Below are 20,526 nucleotides of genomic sequence, written 5' to 3' on the forward strand. Positions count from 1 at the left end.
AATGTCAGTTGGCTTTTCATAGCCAATCATTAAGAGTATCTCTACCAATCCTGCTGTCTCTAGAGAGTTGAAAACAGCAGGTCTGGGACAGGTAGCACGTCCGGTGAACAGGTCAGGGTTCCATAGCCGCATGCAGAACAGCTGAAAATGGAGCAGCACCATGGCCAGGTGGACTGGGGAGGACAAGGAGTCGTCATGTCAAGTAGTCCTGAGGCATGGTCCTAGGGCTCAGGTCCTCCGAGAGAAAGAAAGAAAGAGAGAAAGAAAGAGAGAATTATAGAGAGCATACTTAAATTCACACAGGGCACCAGATAAGACAGGAGAAGTACTCCAGATATAACAGACTGACCCTAGCCCCCCGACACATAAACTACTGCAGCATAAATACTGGAGGCTGAGACAGGAGGGGTCAGGAGACACTGTGGCCCCATCCGATGATACCCCCGGACAGGGCCAAATAGGCAGGATATAATCCCACCCACTTTGCCAAAGCACAACCCCCACACCACTAGAGGGATATCTTCAACCACCCACTTACCATCCTGAGACAAGGCCGAGTAAAGCCCACAAAGATCTCCGCCACGGCACAACCCATGGGGGGGGGGCAACCCAGACAGGATGATCACATCAGTGACTCAACCCACTCAAGTGACGCACCCCTCCTAGGGACGGCATGGAAGAGCATCAGTAAGCCAGTGACTCAGCCCCTGAAATAGGGTTAGAGGGAGAGAATCCCAGTGGAGAGAGTGGAACCGGCCAGGCAGAGACAGCAAGGGCGGTTATTTGCTCCAGAGCCTTTCCGTTCACCTTCACACACCTGTGTCAGACTACACTCAATCATATGACCTACTGAATAGATGAGTCTTCAGTAAAGACTTAAAGGTTGAGACCGAGTCTGCGTCTCTCACATTGGTAGGCAGACCATTCCGTAAAAATTGAGCTCTATAGGAGAAAGCCCTGCCTCCAGCTGTTTGCTTAGAAATTCTAGGGACAATTAGGAGGCCTGCGTCTTGTGACCGTAGCGTATGTGTAGGTATGTACGGCAGGAGCAAGCCCATGCAATGCTTTGTAGGTTAGCAGTAAAACCTTGAAATAAGCCCTTGCCTTAACAGGAAGCCAGTGTAGGGAGGCTAGCACGGGAATAATATGATCACATTTTTTGGTTCTAGTCAGGATTCTAGCAGCTGTTTTTGCACTAACTGAAGTTTATTTAGTGATTTATCCGGGTAGCCGGAAAGTAGAGCATTGCAGTAGTCTAACCTAGAAGTAACAAAAGCATGGATTCATTTTTCTGCATCATTTTTGGACAGAAATCTTCAGATTTTTGCAATGTTACGTAGATGGAAAAAAGCTGTCCTTGAAACAGTCTTGATATGTTCCTCAAAAAATAACCAGAAACTGTTAGCTATCATGGCATACCCAGTTAGCAATGATCGGAAGGCCTGCATTCTTCCAGAGTGGTCAAGTGCCATGCGACAGCATTTTGCCCATCACCTCATTCATGGGGCACCCGCGATAGGCTGCCGTGCTCTTGCTGTTAACATGGCGTTTTCCCCTCACACAACCTACCCGCCTTTCACCCACCCTTCTCCCGTCCGGGGACACAACAGATGCAAGTCCGAAGCACTTATTTACGTAAAATATATTTATTGATTTTTATTATTTATGATTCATTGGATGCTATGGCCTTTTGAAAAAGGTTTTTGGAAAAGTACTGTAAATCATTATTTGCAAAACATATCAGAACACAAAGTCCTGGTCACGTGGATCCACTGGTGGCAACAAATCAAATGTACTTGCAGGCTCGTATCCTGGGTTGTTCCGAATGGCTCGTATACACAGAAAGAACATTTGAGAGAGTCATGTCTGGATCCGCCTGCAGGAAGGGGATCACATGAGGGAGGAGGATGTCTTCCCTGTAACACACAGCATTGAGATTGCCTGCAATGACAACAAGCTCGGTCCATTGATGCTGTGACACACCGCCCCAGTCCATGACGGTCCCTCCACCTCCAAATCGATCCCGCTCCAGAGTACAGGCCTCGGTGAAACGCTCATTCCTTTGATGATAAACGTGAATCCGACCATCATCCCTGGTAAGACAAAACTGTGACTTGACAGTGAAGAGCACTTTTTGCCAGTCCTGTCTGGTCCAGCACTGGTGGGTTTGTGCCCATTGGCGACGTTGTTGCTGTTGTGTGTTGAGGACCTGGCGACGTTGTTGTTGTGTGTTGAGGACCTGTCGACGTTGTTGTTGTTGTGTGTTGAGGACCTGCCTTACAACAGGCCTACAAGCCCTCAGTCCAGCCTGTCTTAGCCTATTGCGGACAGTCTGAGCACTGATGGAGGGATTGTGTGTTCCTGGTATAACTCAGTTGTTGTTGTTGTTGCCATCCTGTACCTGTCCCGCAGGTGTGATGTTCGGATGTACCGATCCTGTGCAGGTGTTGTTACACGTGGTCTGCCACTGCGAGGAGGATCAGTTGTCCATCCTGTCTCCCTGTAGCGCTGTCTTAGGCATCTCACAGTACGGACATTACAATTTATTTCCCTGGCCACATCTGCAGTCCTCATGCCTCCTTGCAGCATGCCAAAGGCACGTTCACGCAGATGAGCAGGGACCCTGGGCATCTTTCTTGTGGTGTTTTCAGGGTCAGTAGAAAGGCTTCTTTAGTGTCCTAACTGTGACTTTAATTGCCTACCGTCTGTAAGCTGTTAGTGCATGTTCATTAATTGTTTATGGTTCATTGAACAAGCATTGGAAACAGTGTTTAAACCCGTTACAATGAAGATCTGTGAAGTTATTTGGATGTTAACGAATTATCTTTGAAAGACAGGGTCCTGAAAAAGAGACATTTATTTTTTTGCTGAGTTTACAAACAATTACATCTGTTCTTTAGTTCCAAAAGCCTGTGCATTTTTTCCCCTAAAATTCACAATCGCCATTCTTCTTGCTCCTAGCCGAGAATGGTAACTTTCTGTTGGTTGCTGTATGGCCATGGCCTCATTCACGTGGTACCCGCGATAGGCTGCAGTGCTCCTGCCGTTAATGCCCTCACACAGCCCACCCGCCTTTGATAGTCCTCAACTGTTTTATTCAAGTGGGTGAGGCAGTTTAGGGAGTGGCATCTCTTAACAAAGCAACATCCTTTATGGCTACAAAGGAACAGTTGGTATTGCCTTGAAAATATAGTAATTAAATCAATGGCAAAATGTAGGCTGTTTTGGGGCTTAATCAATATATCATGAATGAACTTAAACTGAAAATTATTAAGGGTATCCTCTGTTTTTAAATGCACTATGTCCAGATGTGTGGTTGTATTGTGTTTTTACATTTGGCAAATAAATCAAATCAAATTAAAATGACAACAAATGTAAGGTATTTATAGAAACCACAAAAAACTGCTTGCAGCCTCTGGCTGGCTGTGGTTAGCTGGAAGGTGGCAGGCCCAATTTGAGATTACAGAAATTCCTTGCTATTGTCTTTCAAATGAACTCATGGCTAGATGGCTGGCCGAAGGCTTATGTCTGTCCTCTGAGTGGAGGCTAAATGGCAGCGATTCAAAATCAGCCTGCCAAGGGTTTATAACTGTCCTATGAGTGGGGGCTCCCCGCCAGAGATGCAAATCACATCTTAAAACAGAAAACTAGTAGGAATTTATAGCCTTGGTCATACAGTAAGGAAAGTGGAAAATAGCAACTCTTTTGCTGTCTGGGTAGGCTAAATTGATTGACAGTGTGTATCCAAAAGATGGCTTTATGATAAACTGATGGCTTTCAGAGTTCAATCCAGCACTGTAGCTAGCTAGCTAACATTAGGTTACCTCTAATCGAGAATATTCCATTCTGTTGCGAAGGGGGGAAAAAACGATGGTATCGCATCACTTCTCAGCTGGCATCTAAGTTTATTCCCAGTCAGTTCAGCCTGCAAATCCCTCTGATCATTTTTGTAAGCATCCTTCTTCTTCGCTGCAAGCCACTGGCAGCATCGTGGTTAATCTCCGGTATGTAGAACGGTGAAAGATAACTCCTTTTTGTGCTTGTTTGTAATTAGCACAGAACACCACACGAGCATGATGACAAACGTTAGTGAAAAACAAACCTAATTATGCATGGTGTGGATCATTTTGATGTCTATGACAAAAACTTGAATAACATAGTATGCAGTGGCAGAGCCAGGATGAAATTTCCCTTTAAGTGTCTAAAAATGTATATAGCAAGTGCAGATTGCCCCTTTAACTGTCAGAAGACTCCAACAGCGCAATGTGTGTGTTTGTATATGTGTACGTGCAAGCCGGTGTGTGTGTGAGTGTATGTACGTGTCTGTTGTTTAGAGTGAGGTGATGAGCTTACAGACAGAGATAAAAGGATCCTATCAGTCTGATTGGATTTATAATGACCTCATGTGAAGATGCCCACTCAACCCTAGATAGTACACTATCCACTCACCATGCAGAGATCGGCAACTGACAAAGAGACAGCGAGAGAGAGAGGGGAGAGAGAGAGAGAGAGAGGAGAGAGAGGAGAGAGAGGAGAGAGAGGAGAGAGGGGAGAGAGGGGAGAGAGGAGAGAGGGGAAAGACGGACGGGAAGACAGGAGAGAGAAAGAGCTGAAAGACAAAGAGAGAGAAAGAGCTGAAAGACAAAGAGAGAGAATGGGATAGGGAGAGAGTGAAAGAGAGAGGGATGAGGCAACAAGAGTGGGAGAAGGATGCAGAGCTAGAGAGAGACAGATTGGGAGGGAGGGAGGGAGGGAGGGAGGGAGGGAGGGAGGGAGGGAGGGTGGGAGGGAGGGAGGGAGGGAGGGAGGGAGGGAGGGAGGGAGGGAGGGAGGGAGGGAGGGAGGGAGGGAGGGAGGGAGGGAGGGAGGGAGGGAGGGGAAGATAAGAGTATGATATAGAGGAGTGTTAAATAGCATGTGCAGAAGAAAGAGGAAGAAAGAAGAGTGGAACATTAAAGGATGTCTTAGACAAGACTGTTACCAATCGATTGGAGGGAAAGGCTAAGCGTGACAGAGAGAGAGAGAGAGAGAAAGAGGGGGTGTGTGTGCATGTGTGGCGTGACAAAGGACATTTGAGGAGACAGCGGAGAGACAATCACCAACGAACACACTTCTTTATCCAAAACACTGAGACGCATCAATATAGACAGCTCTGATGCAAATATGTGTGTGAAAGAGAGGGAGAGAAAGTGTGTATGTATGTGTGTGCAGTTGTGTTGGTGTTTATGCATAAATATTTCTTAGAAGAGAGCTGATGTGATGTTTTTCCTGTTGGTCAGTGTTGGGACGAGCGCAAGACAACCCTATAATATAAGCCTACACATTTTATTTTTATTCAACCTTTATTTTAAGCGGGAAGACAATTATTGAAATGCGCCCTGTATATCCGACATAAATATACTATCCACACACACACACACACACACACACACACACACACACACACACACACACACACACACACACACACAAATAATCTATATATACAAAAGTATGTGGACATCCCTTCAAATTAGTGGATTTGGCTATTTCAGTTACACCAGTTTCTGACAGGTGTATAAAATCAAGCACACAGTCATGCAATCTCCATAGACAAACATTGGCAGTAGAATCGTCCTACTAAAGAGCTCAATGACTGTCAACGTGGCACCGTCATAGGATGCCACCTTTCTAACAAGTCATTTTGTCAAATATCTGCCCTACTAGAGCTTCCCAGTCAACTGTAAGTGTTGTTGTGATGTGGAAACGTCGAGGAGCAACAATTGCTCGTCAAAATCGTCTGTTCTCAGTTGCAACACTCACTACCGAGTTTAAAATTGCCTCTGGAAGCAACGTCAGCACAAGAGCTGTTTATCGGGAGCTTCATGTAATGGGTTTCCATGGCCGAGCAGCCACACACAAGACTAAGATCACGAAAAAGCAAAGCCACGCGTCAAATGCAGTGGTGTAAAGCTCACTGCCATTGGACTCTAGAGCAGTGGAAACAGCTTCTCTGAAGTGATGAATCATGCTTCATCCTATAGCAGTCCAGCGAAGAGAAATCTTAACAATACAGCATACAATGACATTCTAGACGATTCTGTGCTTCCAACTTTGTAGCAACAGTTTGGGGAAGGCCCTTTCCTGTTTCAGTATTTCAACACCCCCGTGCAAAGAGTGAGGTCCATACAGAAATGGTTGTCGAGATCGATATGGAAGAACTTGACTGGCCTACACAGAGCCCTGACCTCAACCCCATCGAACACCTTTGGGATGAATTGGAACGCCGACTGTGAGCCAGGCCTAATCGCCCAACATCAGTGACCGACCTCACGAATGCTCTTGTAGCTGAATGGAAGCAAGTAATTGCAGCAATGTTCCAACGTCTAGTGGAAAGCCTTCCTGGAAGAGTGGAGGCTGTTATTACAGCAAAGGGGGGACCAACTCCATATTATCGCCCATGATATTGGAATTAAATGTTTGACGAGCAGGTGTCCACATACTTTTGGTCATTTAGTGTGTGTGTATGCAGATATACATATATACTTATGTGTGTGTAGTAAACTTAGAAATAGTTTTTTTTACATTGGATAGAGACTAGAAAATGGTATATCATTCACTGCAGACGAGGAACAACAAGTGATTCTGCTTTGAAATTTGATTAACTTGTAACCCCACTTTTGACAAAATGACCCTTGAATGTTTTGGTACACCTACTGGAGAGCTCTTCTTTCACACCCTCTTAAGCCTTAGCCCAACGCATCACTTTAAGGATTCACATGTGAGGCCATGTGCTAAACAGAGTGAGTAGTGTAGTAAACAACCAAAGATTTCAAGACAAAAGTAGTAGCCTACAATAAGGAAAAACTCCAGGTAAAAATACACTTCATCTAGTCCTTGGCCTACATCCTAATCTGACTGTGGTGCAGGTCATGTGTTCTTCAATAGACTTAATCTAGTCCTTGGCCTACATCCTAATCTGACTGTGGTGCAGGTCATGTGTTCTTCACAATACCGTCTCTGGTAAACACACACTATATCAAATCAAATCTACATTTATATGTCACATGCACATAAAAGGTGTAAACGTTATACTGAAGTGGTTACTTGCATAATAGCAATATCAAAAACAGAAAGTTTCCAGATAGAACTATTTTAGAAACATTTTACAAACATTTTATAGTTATTAGATGGCACTTACCCGATACACAGGAAATGCTAAAACCACCCACATCTTGCTAAGTGGATAGGTTGTCGAGACATGTACACATTATCGAGACATGTACACACTATTGTCGAGACATGTACACATGTTCATGAAATACAATAGACGACCGTAATCGCCCCCAGACACATCTGGCTAACTTGATGGGTTATGTAATCATCTGGCAAAGTGGAGTCTTTTGTTTAGAACCTGCATAATCCCAACTCATCCCACTACCAATGCAAACATTGTCATAGCTGTAGTATTAGGCTATAACTAGCAAAGAAAATGGATTTCTGATTCAAATAATATTCCCACACAGATCATACACGTAAGATTAGCTAGCTAGCTAGCCAACAGTACTCTGGGGCGGCAGCTTAGCCTAGTGGTTAGAGCATTGGCCTAGTAACCAAAAGGTTGTTAGATCAAATCTCTGAGCTGACAAGACACAAATCTGTCGTTCTGCCCCTGAACAAGGCAGTTAACCCACTGTTCCCAGGCCATCATTTAAAATAAGAATTTGTTCTTAACTGACTTGCCTAGTTAAATAAAGGTAAAACAAAAAAACTTGCAATGAAAATGACAAAATAAGAAACATTTTGTTTATAGCTACATCTTGTTTGGCCAGCATTGTGTCAAGTCACTCCAGTTCACAACCATAACTTTTTCCAACTAATCTGTCCATACCGCCCGCTAAATCCAGGACATTTTTAAGAAAAGTAGCTAAACTTTTGTAGTTCTTGATGGCTTACGTTATATCTTCCAAAAATGGCACGGAAGAAAGGACTATCAACACATACTGAGCAGCTCACGTTATAGACAGAAGCATGCTACATGGCAGACCAATCCAAACTCATCTTCTGGCATGTCCAGCCTATCCATTATCTCCGGCAATCATGCCTAGTGGCAAGGTTCCTACCTTTTTCTGTGGCTAAACTAATTAGGCTCATAATTTAACAATTTTATTAAGGCACATGAAAGTTCACATATTCCAGAAGGCATTTCTTCCCAACAATTTTTTTATGTTCAAATTTCTCTCTGGTGAAATAGTGATGTGCGACATGTGCCTAGTTTCCTGAAACGAGTCACATATTACACACATTAAAATACAAATACATTCCTCCACAAATATGTCCCAATAAATACATTAAATTGCCCGAACGGCACCAGAACATCAAGACTAAATGTACTTTGAATTTTTTTCCAGCAATACGGTGCAATTAAACTAAAAGCAGATTTACCTAGCACGGTCGAGACCCTACGAACCTCAAGAGTTAATCCATCCTGTAAACGGGTTAGGCAACTCATGTGTCTATATTTCAAATACAGCTTGGGATGGGAAAAAGTTTTTGAAGTAGGGCCTTGTAAATAAAAAGGGAGTTATGTAGAAATCTATCAGGCTTTAGCGAAGTACTGCCAACCTTTTGATACAGGATGCAGTGATGAGTATCAAAACTGTCTCCTGTAACAAAACGAAGGGTACTATGGTACATGGCATTCAAAGGTTTAAGAGCAGTAGCAGCATGCACTTTGATAAATAATGTCACCATACTCAAGAATCGACGAAGAGGTTGACTGAATGATCTGCTTCCACCTGCTTAGAGAAAGGCACGATCTGTTTCTGTAGAAAAAGACAACTTTAAATCTTAGCTCCTTAACCAGCTCATCTACTGTAGATGAGCTTTCAATTCTTAACGTGTTTGGGATAGTGGGCAGCATTTTCACGTTTGGATGAAAAGCGTGTCCAGAGTAAACTGCCTGCTACTCAGTCCCAGTTGCTAATATATGCATATTATTAGTAGATTGACTAATGGTGTTGATATAAATAGTGAAGAAAACAGGTCCCAATATCGACACGGGGTACACCTTTTATGTACTTCAAGAAATTCAGAGTTAACCCCATCAATCACGATGGCTGTAATAGTGTTATGCCCAGGCCTAAACCCTGATTGGTTTACATTCAAAATGCATTTCTCAGATAAAAAGAGTAAAGTTGTACATTTACCAAGGATAGAAGAGATCTAGCTAGACACGGATCACTATTAAGATAATTATTGAGATCACTACTATCCCAACCCTTGTGGAGTGGCAGCACAAGAGCCGATTTCCATACTTTTGGAATACTTCCTGATAACCATGTTAAATAACCAAATGTGGGTTATTGAGCCGACAATGATGGGCGCTGCACACTTAAAGCAGACCAGGATCCAAATTGGTCAGCACCTGTGGATTTCCTGTTGTCTATTGCTAGCAAGCATCCAGTACTTATTTTTCTGTAAATAACCTAAAAGAAAAGTTTTGACAATCATTTCTCTGATCATGCAGCAAGTTTCCACCGAGCCCAATATCATTGTGAATAGGATTACACGTGTCGTGGAAATTTCCTCTATTTACCTAATCATGGGAGCAAACCACACACACACGTCAGAGTTAGTTATAAAAGTCCATCTTTAATTATATGAGCTCTTATCACAATCCTGTGACTCTCAGATAAATTCAGTGTCTCCCCAGTGAATTTTCTGAGAGTCCCCTTACAATGCAACTGAGTTCCTTTAATAGCAAAGACACCCATAGTCAGACAGCATAGACATAACTCATCGTTCAGCTTTGTCTCCTTTCCCAAACCTCAGAACCATAGACCAAATCCTCGATATCAACAGGCATATATCAAATTGTCATTTATATACAACCAACTCAAAATACAACCTCCTGGACAAACTCACAGATAGGAGACTGACCCTACAGGTCAACAAAGAGGGAGCATAGAATGATTCCAGACACTGCAACCCCTCCTTTCCCCACTGGGAAAGGTAAGGAGTAAAAGATATGTTTACACATGATGACACTTTGACCTCTCCCCTCTCAGCGGCCCATGCAACTTAGTTTTGACATAGAACAGATAACTGCAACCTCACCACAGAATTACACAAAAATACCATTCTGATGGGAAGTAACTTACACACATTTGATGAATATTAAACATCTTACAAATGTTACCAACATATTCTGATAATTCCACGACACACGGAACACAAACCGGCTCCTCGCGTGTGCCATCGTGCATGAATTTATTTTGTCCCCTCACACCAAAAGCAATCAAGACAACGCAGGTTAAAATATCAAAACAAACTCTGAACAAATTACATTGATTTGGGGACTGGTCGAAAAGCATTAAACATTTATGGCGTTTTAGCTAGTTAGCTTGCACTTGCTAGCTAATTTGTCCTATTTAGCTAGCGTGCTGTTGCTAGCTAATTTGTCCTGGGATATAAACATTGAGTTGTTATTTTACCTGAAAGTCACAAGGTCCTCTACTCCAACAATTAATCCACACATAAAACGGTCAACCAAATAATTTCTAGTTATCTCTCCTCCTAGGCGTTTTCTCTTCTTGACTTTATATTGCGATTAGCAACTTTCATAAATTAGGTGCATTACCGCAAATGACCTCGTTCGTCTTTCAGTCAGCCACGATGGCTCTGGTTTGGGTTGAGTGTTAGAAGGTATTTCGAAGAGATCAGTTATTTCAAAAAGTCTGTTAAAATTCACTCAAATAAAATAGGTTGGTGAGGAATCAGCTAAATGTCAATCCACACAGATTGATAGTTAGTTAGATGGAATCACACAGTTTGTAGGATCACCACAGTTATAGGCAGCAAACCAGAGCCCAACTACAGAGTAGAACCCAGCCAGCACTAGGACCCAGCATATAAATACACCCAAGGCACAAACTCACCAGCCTAACAACAGCAAGGAGAGAGCAGTGACTTACTCAATGTGATTAAATGCTGGGGCCCATCAAAACAACAACTCAATGGAGGCCATGTTACCAGTATACTAGCCAAGAATGAAGCACCTTGGAGGGTATGTAGTTTCCAGTACAGGGTGGTGGAAGCCGGGAGGGAGGCAAGCGCTATACCGGGTGGTGGGAGAGTAAAAAAAAAGTACATCCAAGTATACTAAACGAAGTGGAGTTTGTTTGGTAGAAATTCAAAACCACCCAAGGCACAATGTCAAGTGGAAGGATGAAAAAAGCAGTAGGAAGGTGTCTGCTCAGAAAAAATGCCCCAGTGCAGAGTAGGGTGCCCAGGTAAATTGAAGTAGGCCTCAAAAGTTTCAGCAGACCTGTTTTGTATGTCTCCTTAAAAGTCAGTATGCACTATTGTCCAAAGTGTTCACAGTTATATGAAACAAGCTACAAACACTGATCAGAGAAAAAAAGAAATGCTTGCCGCCATCTTGAAAAATGGGTGTGACTGAATCACATGGTGACATAACGGACATCATTATTACAGGCATAACGGGCATAACACCATTACAGCCATCGTGATTGATGGGGTTAACTCTGAATTTCTTGAAGTACATAAAGGTGTATGGGGCGACATGTGTCGGGGCGGCAGGGTAGCCTAGTGTTTAGAGCGTTGGACTAGTAACCGGAAGGTTGCAAGTTCAAATCCCCGAGCTGACAAGGTACAAATCTGTCGTTCTACCCCTGAACAGGCAGTTAACCCACTGTTCCTAGGCAGTCATTGAAAATAAGAATTTATTCTTAACTGACATGCCTAGTAAAATAAATGTAGACCTCTCATATCATTATTATGGATGAGGAGAACAGACAAGATAAGGAGGTGAAGATAGCCGAAGAGAGCAAAGAGAAGGGAAAGGAAAGTGGAGAAGAAGGAGAAGGAGGGTGAGAAGGAACCAGAAAAGGAAGGAAGGAAGAGGGGATATACACTGAACAAAAATATAAATGCAACATGTAAAGTGCTGGTTCCATGTTTCACAAGCTGAAATAAAAGATCCCAGAAAGCTTATTTCTCTCAAATGTTGTGCAGAAATGTGTTAGTGAGCATTTGAAACTGTGTTTGCACATCCAAAGAATTTGTCTGTCAGAAACTGTCAGAAACTGTCTCAGGGAAGCTCATCTGAGTGCTCGTCGTCCTCACTAGGGTCTTGACCTGACTACAGTTTGGCGTTCTAACCTGCCTCAGTGGGCAAATGCTTATGCTTACCTTTGATGGCCACTGGCATGCTGGAGAAGTGTGCTCTTGGATGAATCCCGGTTTCAACTGTACCATGGCATACAGCGTTTATGGCGTCATGTAGGCGAGCAGTTTGCTGTTGTCATGCTTGCTTGTATACACAACAAGATCTCACGGTTTTGTCCACGTTTCTCCAAACGTCAAATTTCGAAGTTTCTCAAAACTTCAAAGTTTGGCCCTTAAGTTTGTATAGAGTTACGGTAACAACAGAAACAACTCGCTAAAGTGGAACTGACAGCGATTTAATTACATTGCAGATATGATAACAAACACACAATCATAATATCAAATTCCCAGTTTATGCTACACAGCCATCTTTATAAGAGGTTTCAAAAGTAGGTTATATTCGAGTCAACGTTCCATGACGTACACTAAGGCATTCTTGGCAGAATAGATGGATGAAGTTCAATGCATGATTAATATAATTCACCAATACATTTCTTGGTACTGCTATCAGGTTGCAAATCACAATTGGCCTGGTACATTGTTTGCTGCCTCTATTCGGGATGCACTGTTTCAGTTTTAATGGCTCAATATTTTGGACTAAAACTGACTAATGTAACTATGCATGGGCAATGATCACAAGTCAGTCATAGCGTGTGTGTGACTTTTTCCCCTCATGTCGTTTTTCGGTGGATGAACACAGCTAGTAAGAACTTGAATGACTGTTAACCAGTTAGCATATCGCTAGCGTTCGCAAATTCACTCTGGCTATCTACTCTGATTTCAGAGCACTCTTGTCTGAGTGTGCCAGAGCGCAGAATAACTGATGAATTTATGAATGTGCAACACCCACTGACACCGCACATTGACTCGGTACCGGTAACCCCTGTATATAACCTCATTATTGTTATTTTAATTTTTTTACTTTAGTTTATTTAGTAAATATTTTCTTATCTCTATTTTCTGAATTGCATTGTTGGTTAAGGGGTGGTAAGTCAGCATTTCATGGTAAGGTCTACACCCGTTACATTCGGCGCATGTGACAAATGAAATTTGATTTGATATGACCAACCGGTGTTAGTAAATGTAGGCGAAGAAAGTAACACTTAGTCTCGATAACATGTAAACGGCCTAACCATATCTGCTAGAGCGAGTAAAATGGTCAGAGTAAGGTGTTCTCTCGTTTGTGTCTGGAAGTAGCTAACTAGCAAGCTAGACAACTTTAGCTAGTTAGCTTTGGGTGCTTGGTTGGGACGAGTAGGCCACAATTCCCCATCGTTTATCAGTGCAATTTTGACGGCCAGCTAATTGAAAACATTTGAGAAGGTTTATCTAATGTTCCTTCGTTAGATTTTAGCTCATCTTTCTCTGGCTAACATTAGTTCTTGATGTGTTGTTGTGCTGATGGAGAGAGAGCCTACCTTTTCATGGTTGTTTAATCAATAGGACTGTAAAGTTCCCAAATGTACTGTAAAATGACTCCCGTGGTGTTTACATATTTTCAGAAATCCATTCAGGTGTATTTTGTGGGTTTTGGTGAATGTGTTGTAATGATCTAATGTCACGCTGTTGCAACTGCCTGTAAACACACAGTCCAGTTCAAAGTGAATGATGGCAGGCCTGTGTGGCAAATAAATGTCTACAGTAGCTCTGATTGGCTGAACGAGACAGACGTTTTATTAGGTTTCATCACTGCAGTTGATTATCCAACCGCACGGCCACTTTCAAAAGCAATGGCCTCTTTCCAAATCTAATTTTCACAAATGCCTTCGCATACCTAATTCCCAAACATTATATTCATTTTTAAAAATGGGAAAATGACCATATGTTAGTGCCCGCTTGTCAGAAAATGTTTTAAAAAATTATAAAATAAAAAATTATTATTATTAATTCATATTATTCCTATGAACAGATGTCATGTTGCTAAAATCCTGCCAGTTCCATTTTAAGTTTAGGCATTCATTCCGAATAGTTAAGGTTTTGGTGAGGTTTAAAACGAAAAACCAGTGCCTAACACTTGGATTGAATTTGCGGCCCTCTGAGCCAGAGCCGGAGCTTGCGGCTTACTCCCATCCACTACCCCCATCCACAACTGGACTCCAGAGTGGCGCAGCAGTTTGAGGCACTGCATCTCGGTGCAAGAGGCGTCACTACAGTCCCTGGTTTGAATCTAGGCTCTATCACATCCGGCCGTGACTGGGATAGGGCGGGCACTATTGGCCCAGGCGTCGTCCGGGTTTGGCCGGGGTAGGCCGTCATTGTAAAAAATAATTTGTTCTTTAACTGACTTGCCTAGTTAAGTAAAGGTTAAATAAAAAAATATGAAAAATCCCTAGCAAACTGCAAGCCTAGTTAATGGTACGGTATTAGCGCTCACTGTTGCCCAAAGGGGCTGGTTTTTAAGTAATCTCCCGACGTCCTTGCTACCTGGATGGACATTGAATTTCACAACCTGGCTGTGCATACGTGCATGATTGCATGCTCGAGTGTGTAATTCCATGTGTGTGTTTGTGCATATCTGCTATTGTGAAACCTGCTACATGCACATGAAATCTTTTGTGTGTGTTCCCTGCAGTACGTCTGAGCACAGGGGACTCTAGACATTGATCATTATCTAAGTGAGGGGGTTTGAATACATTCCATGTTCGGATCTGTTTTATCAGTCTCTGGTTCTAACAAGGTTCCTCTTCTTTCATCTGACACATCATAGCTCTGTCTGTACAGCAGTGGAGGCTGCTGAGGGGAGGACAGATCATAATATTGGCTGGAATGGAGTCAATGGAATGGCATCAACCGCATGGAAACCACATGTTTGATGTGTTTGATACTATTCCTTTTACTCCATTCCAGCCATCATTATGAGCCATCCTCCCCTCAGCAGCCTCCACTGCTGTACAGTTCGCTCTGCTCAGTACTGTCTAGCTTCAAATATACATCTCCATATCTTTTTCTACCATATTCTTTCCATCTATCTAATTCTACAGATATCTGTGTGCATGTGCGTGTGTTTTACGTCTGTCGTTGTGTGTGTGTGTGTGTGGCTTTGGTTAGGCTAGCCAGCTGTGTCTATGCTGCTCCCAGGCGTCTCTCTTCATCTTTCCTCTTTTCCCCTCCTTGTCAAATTCCTTCTCCTTTCCTCTTCCGCTCCTCACTTTGCCAGTTTCCCATCTTCCTCTCTCTGCCTCTTCTCATCCCCCACTCCCCCTTCTCTCTGACCTTGTCTAGTGGGGAGGGAGGGTGTAGTTGAGAGGCTGCCCAACTGCAGCACTTTAATAAAACATACGTGTAAGACACTATGTGTAAAAGTGTGTGTGCATGTTTGTGTGTGTGTGCATGCGTGTGTACAGATCTGAATGTGTGTGCGTGTGTGTCTGGGGGCAAGGGTTTTGTGTGTAGATGCCCGTAAAGGCTGTGTGAGAGAGATAACAGCTGACCCAGGGCAACACTGTAATTGGCCCATGCACTCACTCTGGATATTGCTCTCTCTCTCTCTCTCCATCTCTATGGCTCCCTCTCCTGGGATCCCTCACTTTTCCCCCTGAATACTTTAGCACAGGAAGGAGAGGAGAGGAGGATGGACATGAGATTAAGAGATAGACAGGGCCTTGGGCTATGGGCTTGAGACTCTTTAACAAGAAGACACGGTTTAGATTGCAATCAAAGCCCTCGCACCTATGCGCCCGCGCCCGCACACGCACACCAGCCAGTTAACCCATGATACAAGTCAGTATTTGACGCCAATCCATGTCTGGATAGGAGGCGTAGGTGGAGAGGGAGAGGGGAGAGAGACAGAAAGAGAGATAGGGGATAGAGAGAATCAGAGGTGGTCTACAAATCATCTGCTCGAGAAAATATTGGCCCGCGGCTGATTCTAGTTGATGATCCCTCCATCTTAGCATTCGTCCACCATTGTAAGACATACTTTCTAAGCTATAGAAAGGCATTTATTAACATCTACATTTATTTTTGCCAGATGTATTATATTGCAGACAAACAAATGCGTATGTTTTAATTATATTATGTGATCTAAACATAAACATTTAAAAAAAATGAAAATATATATTTTTTAAATCCTTAAAGTATCATTTTTGGAATGATATTGTAACGGCCTTCTTCCTGGGAAGGAGAAGAGGACCAAAATGCAGCGTGGTTAAAGTTCATGGTTCTTTAATAAGAGAAACTTTACATGAACAAAATACAAAACAATAAACGTGGCAAAACCGAAACAGCCCTATATGGTGCAGAAAACACAAAGACAGGAAACAACATCCCACAAAACCCAACACAAAACAGGCTACCTAATTATGGTTCCCAATCAGAGACAATGACTAACACCTGCCTCTGACTGAGAACCATATCAGGCCAAACATAGAAATAGACAAACTAGACACAAAACATAGAATGCCCACCCGGCTCACGTCTTGACAAACACTTAAACAAGGAAAACACACAAGAACAAAGGTCAGAACGTGACACATATAATGTTACTGTCTTCACTACAACAACAAAATACATATCATTTTGTCCTTCAAACATTTAATTGAAATGCTGTAGAATTCCATTCATTCCTATGGAGGAAGGATCCGTCTGGGGAGGGCCAATATGGCCAACTCACTGGCCAACACATAGCATCAGCAATCCAGGGTTTATAAAATACAGAATTGGAAGGAACACACAGCCAGAGAGATATAGAGATATATAGCACAGCGTTCCCCAACATTCCCCAAGGCCCGAGTGAGACTAATCCATCCTGGCTGTAATTGAGTTTAATAGGTAAAACAATTGATGCCTAAACCTAACCTTAAACACTTCAGAATTTGACGTTTGGAACAACTTAGAAATGTGACTTTTCTGAAACATGGATGAACTTCTAATTCTGACGTGAGACCTTGAGAGCTAGTTCACACACAACCAAACACTTATGTGAAATGTCCTACATTGGCATTAGGCCATTTGAATCGGCCGCGATAAGAGTAAATGCCCATTCCGAGAGCAACACCCACACACACACCGCACATACTGGAAAATAATACAGACATGAGTGCACACATCAGTAATTCTGTGCAGCTGGAAGGTGAAGCTGTAATGAAGTCGTTATTCTCCAGTCATTAAGGCTTGTCTACTTCAATCACCCTGAGCTCAGCTCATTTGACACGATCAATACACTACAAGGAGAGGGAGGAGGGGGAGGTGTGTGTGTCAGAGTTGCCCTACGGGGACCAATAGTGCTCTATTAGAAGTCTAATATAAGATGTGGAGTATGAAATAAAAATGCTGATTTAGAATGTGTTCCCACTACAACAAACCGTGTCACCGATAATGAGAATAAGGGCTTGAACTTTACATAACAGTTTCTCATTCCCACTGACAGTATTGTTTCTTTAAATTGTGTGTGTGTGTGTCTGTGTCTGAGTCTGAGTCTGAGTCTGAGTCTGAGTCTGAGTCTGAGTGTGAGTGTGTGTGCTTCTAGCTTAAACAGATATTATCCTGAGTTTATATTTGGCCACAGTCACATTAGACCCGCCCGCGTGCCGAATTTGGCCCCCAGGTGGTTTTATTTGTCCCCCCAAGTTTTCTGATCAAAGACATACATATATCATTTTTTGTGTAGAATTTCATTGTTGGACAGAGACTGTAAAAACACCAGGAAATCAGCTCCGAGTGTTACGATAAACTATGAGTGGTGGGTGGAATCAGGCGCAGAGAGCAGGGTTCTGTCGTTTATCAAAATTTATTCACCGGTGCAACCAAAATGATGACGCCAACACACAAGGCGTATAAGTTACCAGTCCAAAAACAACAGGACAAAATAGGCCGGATAAATAAAGAACACGAAAAGCAATACACCATCAAACACAGAGTAACAAATAAACAAGCCCGCACAAAATACCCAGCAGGCCTAGTGCCCTTAAATACCCTATAAACAAACCCTAATACAAAACAGGTGTACCCAATTAACCAATAACAAACACAAACGGAAAAAGAATCGATGGCAGCTAATAGGCCGGTGACGACGACCGCCGAGCCCCGCCCGAACAGGAAGAGGCACCCTCTTCAGCGAGGTTCGTGACACCGAGTGATTTCAATTTAAGAAATCTATTCTCAAGTATTCCCACGCATAATAGAGAGAGACACGTGATTGTATTCAAATGTAAGCAAGATTTTAAATTATTATGTTTCAGTCAAACATTATTTCTGTTTGGGCTTCTTGCGGTCAATTGAGAGTCTACAAATGATTTGTAATTAATTTCCGTCCCCCCGACCATCTGCTCCAGAAAAAAAATTGCCCGGCAGCTGAATCTAGCTGGTGATCCCTGCATTAGTCTCTGGTGATGTGTAACAAGACGAGCACTGGGGTCAGACACAGATTGTGTCTGTTATTAACTTTTAGTACTCATATTAGCCTTTTCCTCTCTAGCTTTCTCTCCTTCTCTCCATCTCTCTCGCTGCCTCTCAATTCAATTCAAGTGGCTTTATTGTCATGGTAAACATGTTTACATTGCCAAAGCAAGTGAAGTAGATAATAAACAAAAGTGAAATAAATTATATAAAAATTAACAGTAAACAGAAAACTCACAACATTTCCATACGTTTTAAATGTCATATTATGGCTATGGTATATACAGTGTTTATATATATATATATATATATATATAATATGGGTAGTATTAACAATGGTGTTTGTTCTTCACTGGTTGCCCATTTCTTGTGGTAACAGGTCACACATCTTGCTGCTGTGATGGCACACTGTGGTATTTCAGCTAATAGAAATGGGAGTTTATCAACATTTGATTTTTTTTGAAATTCCTTGTGGAAATGTGTGTCTCTAATATGGTCATACATTAGACAGGAGGATAGGAAGTGCAGCTCAGTTTCCACCTCATTTTGTGGGTAGTGTGCACATAGCACACTCTCTCAAGAGCCAGGTCTGTCTACGGTGGCCTCTCTCAATAGCAAGGCTATGCTCACTGAGTCTGAACAAAGTCAAAGCTTTCCTTCTTTTTGGGTCAGTCACAGTGGTCAGGTATTCTGCCACTGTGTACTCACAGTGTACTCTCTCTCTCTCAACCCCACCCCTCTCCCAGACTCCTCTCTGTCCAAGGCCAACCCATGCTCAGAGCCAGGAAAACCGTGTAACCCATGCCTTGACGCAGCCAAGGCCTGTAACCTCAACGAAACCTGCAAGAGACAACGCTCCAATTACATCGCTATCTGCAACAAGCCTCCTCAGCCCTCACAGGCCAACCAGGAGCCTTGCAGCCGCAAACGATGTCACAAGGTGGGTGGTGGTTGGACTTAAGTCTGAAATGATCCTATTCCCTAGTAATACACTACTTCTAACGAGAGACCCATCACATGGTGGATGATGATGATGATGTTGATGATGAAGACGACTATAATGATTGCAATTTGTCCTGTGTGTCCCCAGGCGCTGCGTCAGTTTTTTGAGCGTGTGTCGTGGGAGCTGAGTTACCCCCTTTTGTTCTGCTCATGTCCTGACCAGGCCTGTGCAGAGAGACGTAGACAGACCATCGTACCTGCCTGCTCCCACCAGGAGAAACAAAGACCCTCCTGTCTAGAGCTACGGCGCAACTGCCGCTCCGACGCACTCTGCAGGTAGGCTACACGCTCACGCACACTCAAGTGTACACACGCATCTACACATGCATGCACAAACACACTTCCAAACACACACTCAAGTGTGTACACTCATCAACACACGCATGCATGAACACACACACACAACCAGACACACATTGAGCACTGGGATCAGAATCTTTTGGCTGCCTCATGAATTAGATTTTCTCTCTTCCTCCAACATAATGTCCCAAATATCCCAGCAGTTTGTGCGGGCTGTTTGGGTGGTTTGGTGTTTGTGTGTACTGAAAAGCTTTCAGGGCAATTTAGAGAGTGAGAGAAAGAAAGACAGAGAGCAGAGATGGAGAGAGAAAGAAAAAGAAGGGTAAAAAGAAAGAGTGAGGGGGCAGAGGAGAGAGTAAGAAGAGGAGCGAGGGGAAGAGAAGAGAGAGAGAGGTAGAGAGATTAAGAGAGAGGTAGAGGATGGTAACTGCGGCTATAACTTGGGGCCTCTGAGTTGGACGCTGATTGGAGCAGGCAGCCATGTTCTCATTAGCTATGCAAATATTGTAAATATGTAATGACAATTAATTAAAGAGAAGATTTAGTCAGAACAAAACCCCTGATTATAACCAAATACACACTCACAGATGCACCGGGGTGGGGAGGGGGGGGCTTTAGAGCCCTATTAACACGAGGTAGATTGGTCCTATTACTTTTCAAATGTGCAAAAATGTATCTGAAATGTAGCCAACAACTGTCGTTTTATATAATAACACA

General features: G+C 42.9%; 1 protein-coding gene across 1 annotated transcript in view; it reads left to right on the forward strand.

Annotated features, from left to right (window-relative positions):
• The window catches only part of LOC109873557 (GDNF family receptor alpha-2-like), a 74,309-nt gene that overhangs the window by 34,412 nt on the left and 19,371 nt on the right, over window positions 1-20,526 (forward strand). The window contains exons 4-5 of the mRNA XM_031809591.1: window positions 19,254-19,447; window positions 19,598-19,785. Coding sequence (XP_031665451.1) covers window positions 19,254-19,447; window positions 19,598-19,785 — 382 coding nt within the window. The remainder of the gene's footprint in view (window positions 1-19,253; window positions 19,448-19,597; window positions 19,786-20,526) is intronic.

Source organism: Oncorhynchus kisutch, linkage group LG29, assembly GCF_002021735.2.
Source record: "Oncorhynchus kisutch isolate 150728-3 linkage group LG29, Okis_V2, whole genome shotgun sequence".
In the NCBI taxonomy this organism is placed as follows: domain Eukaryota; kingdom Metazoa; phylum Chordata; class Actinopteri; order Salmoniformes; family Salmonidae; genus Oncorhynchus; species Oncorhynchus kisutch.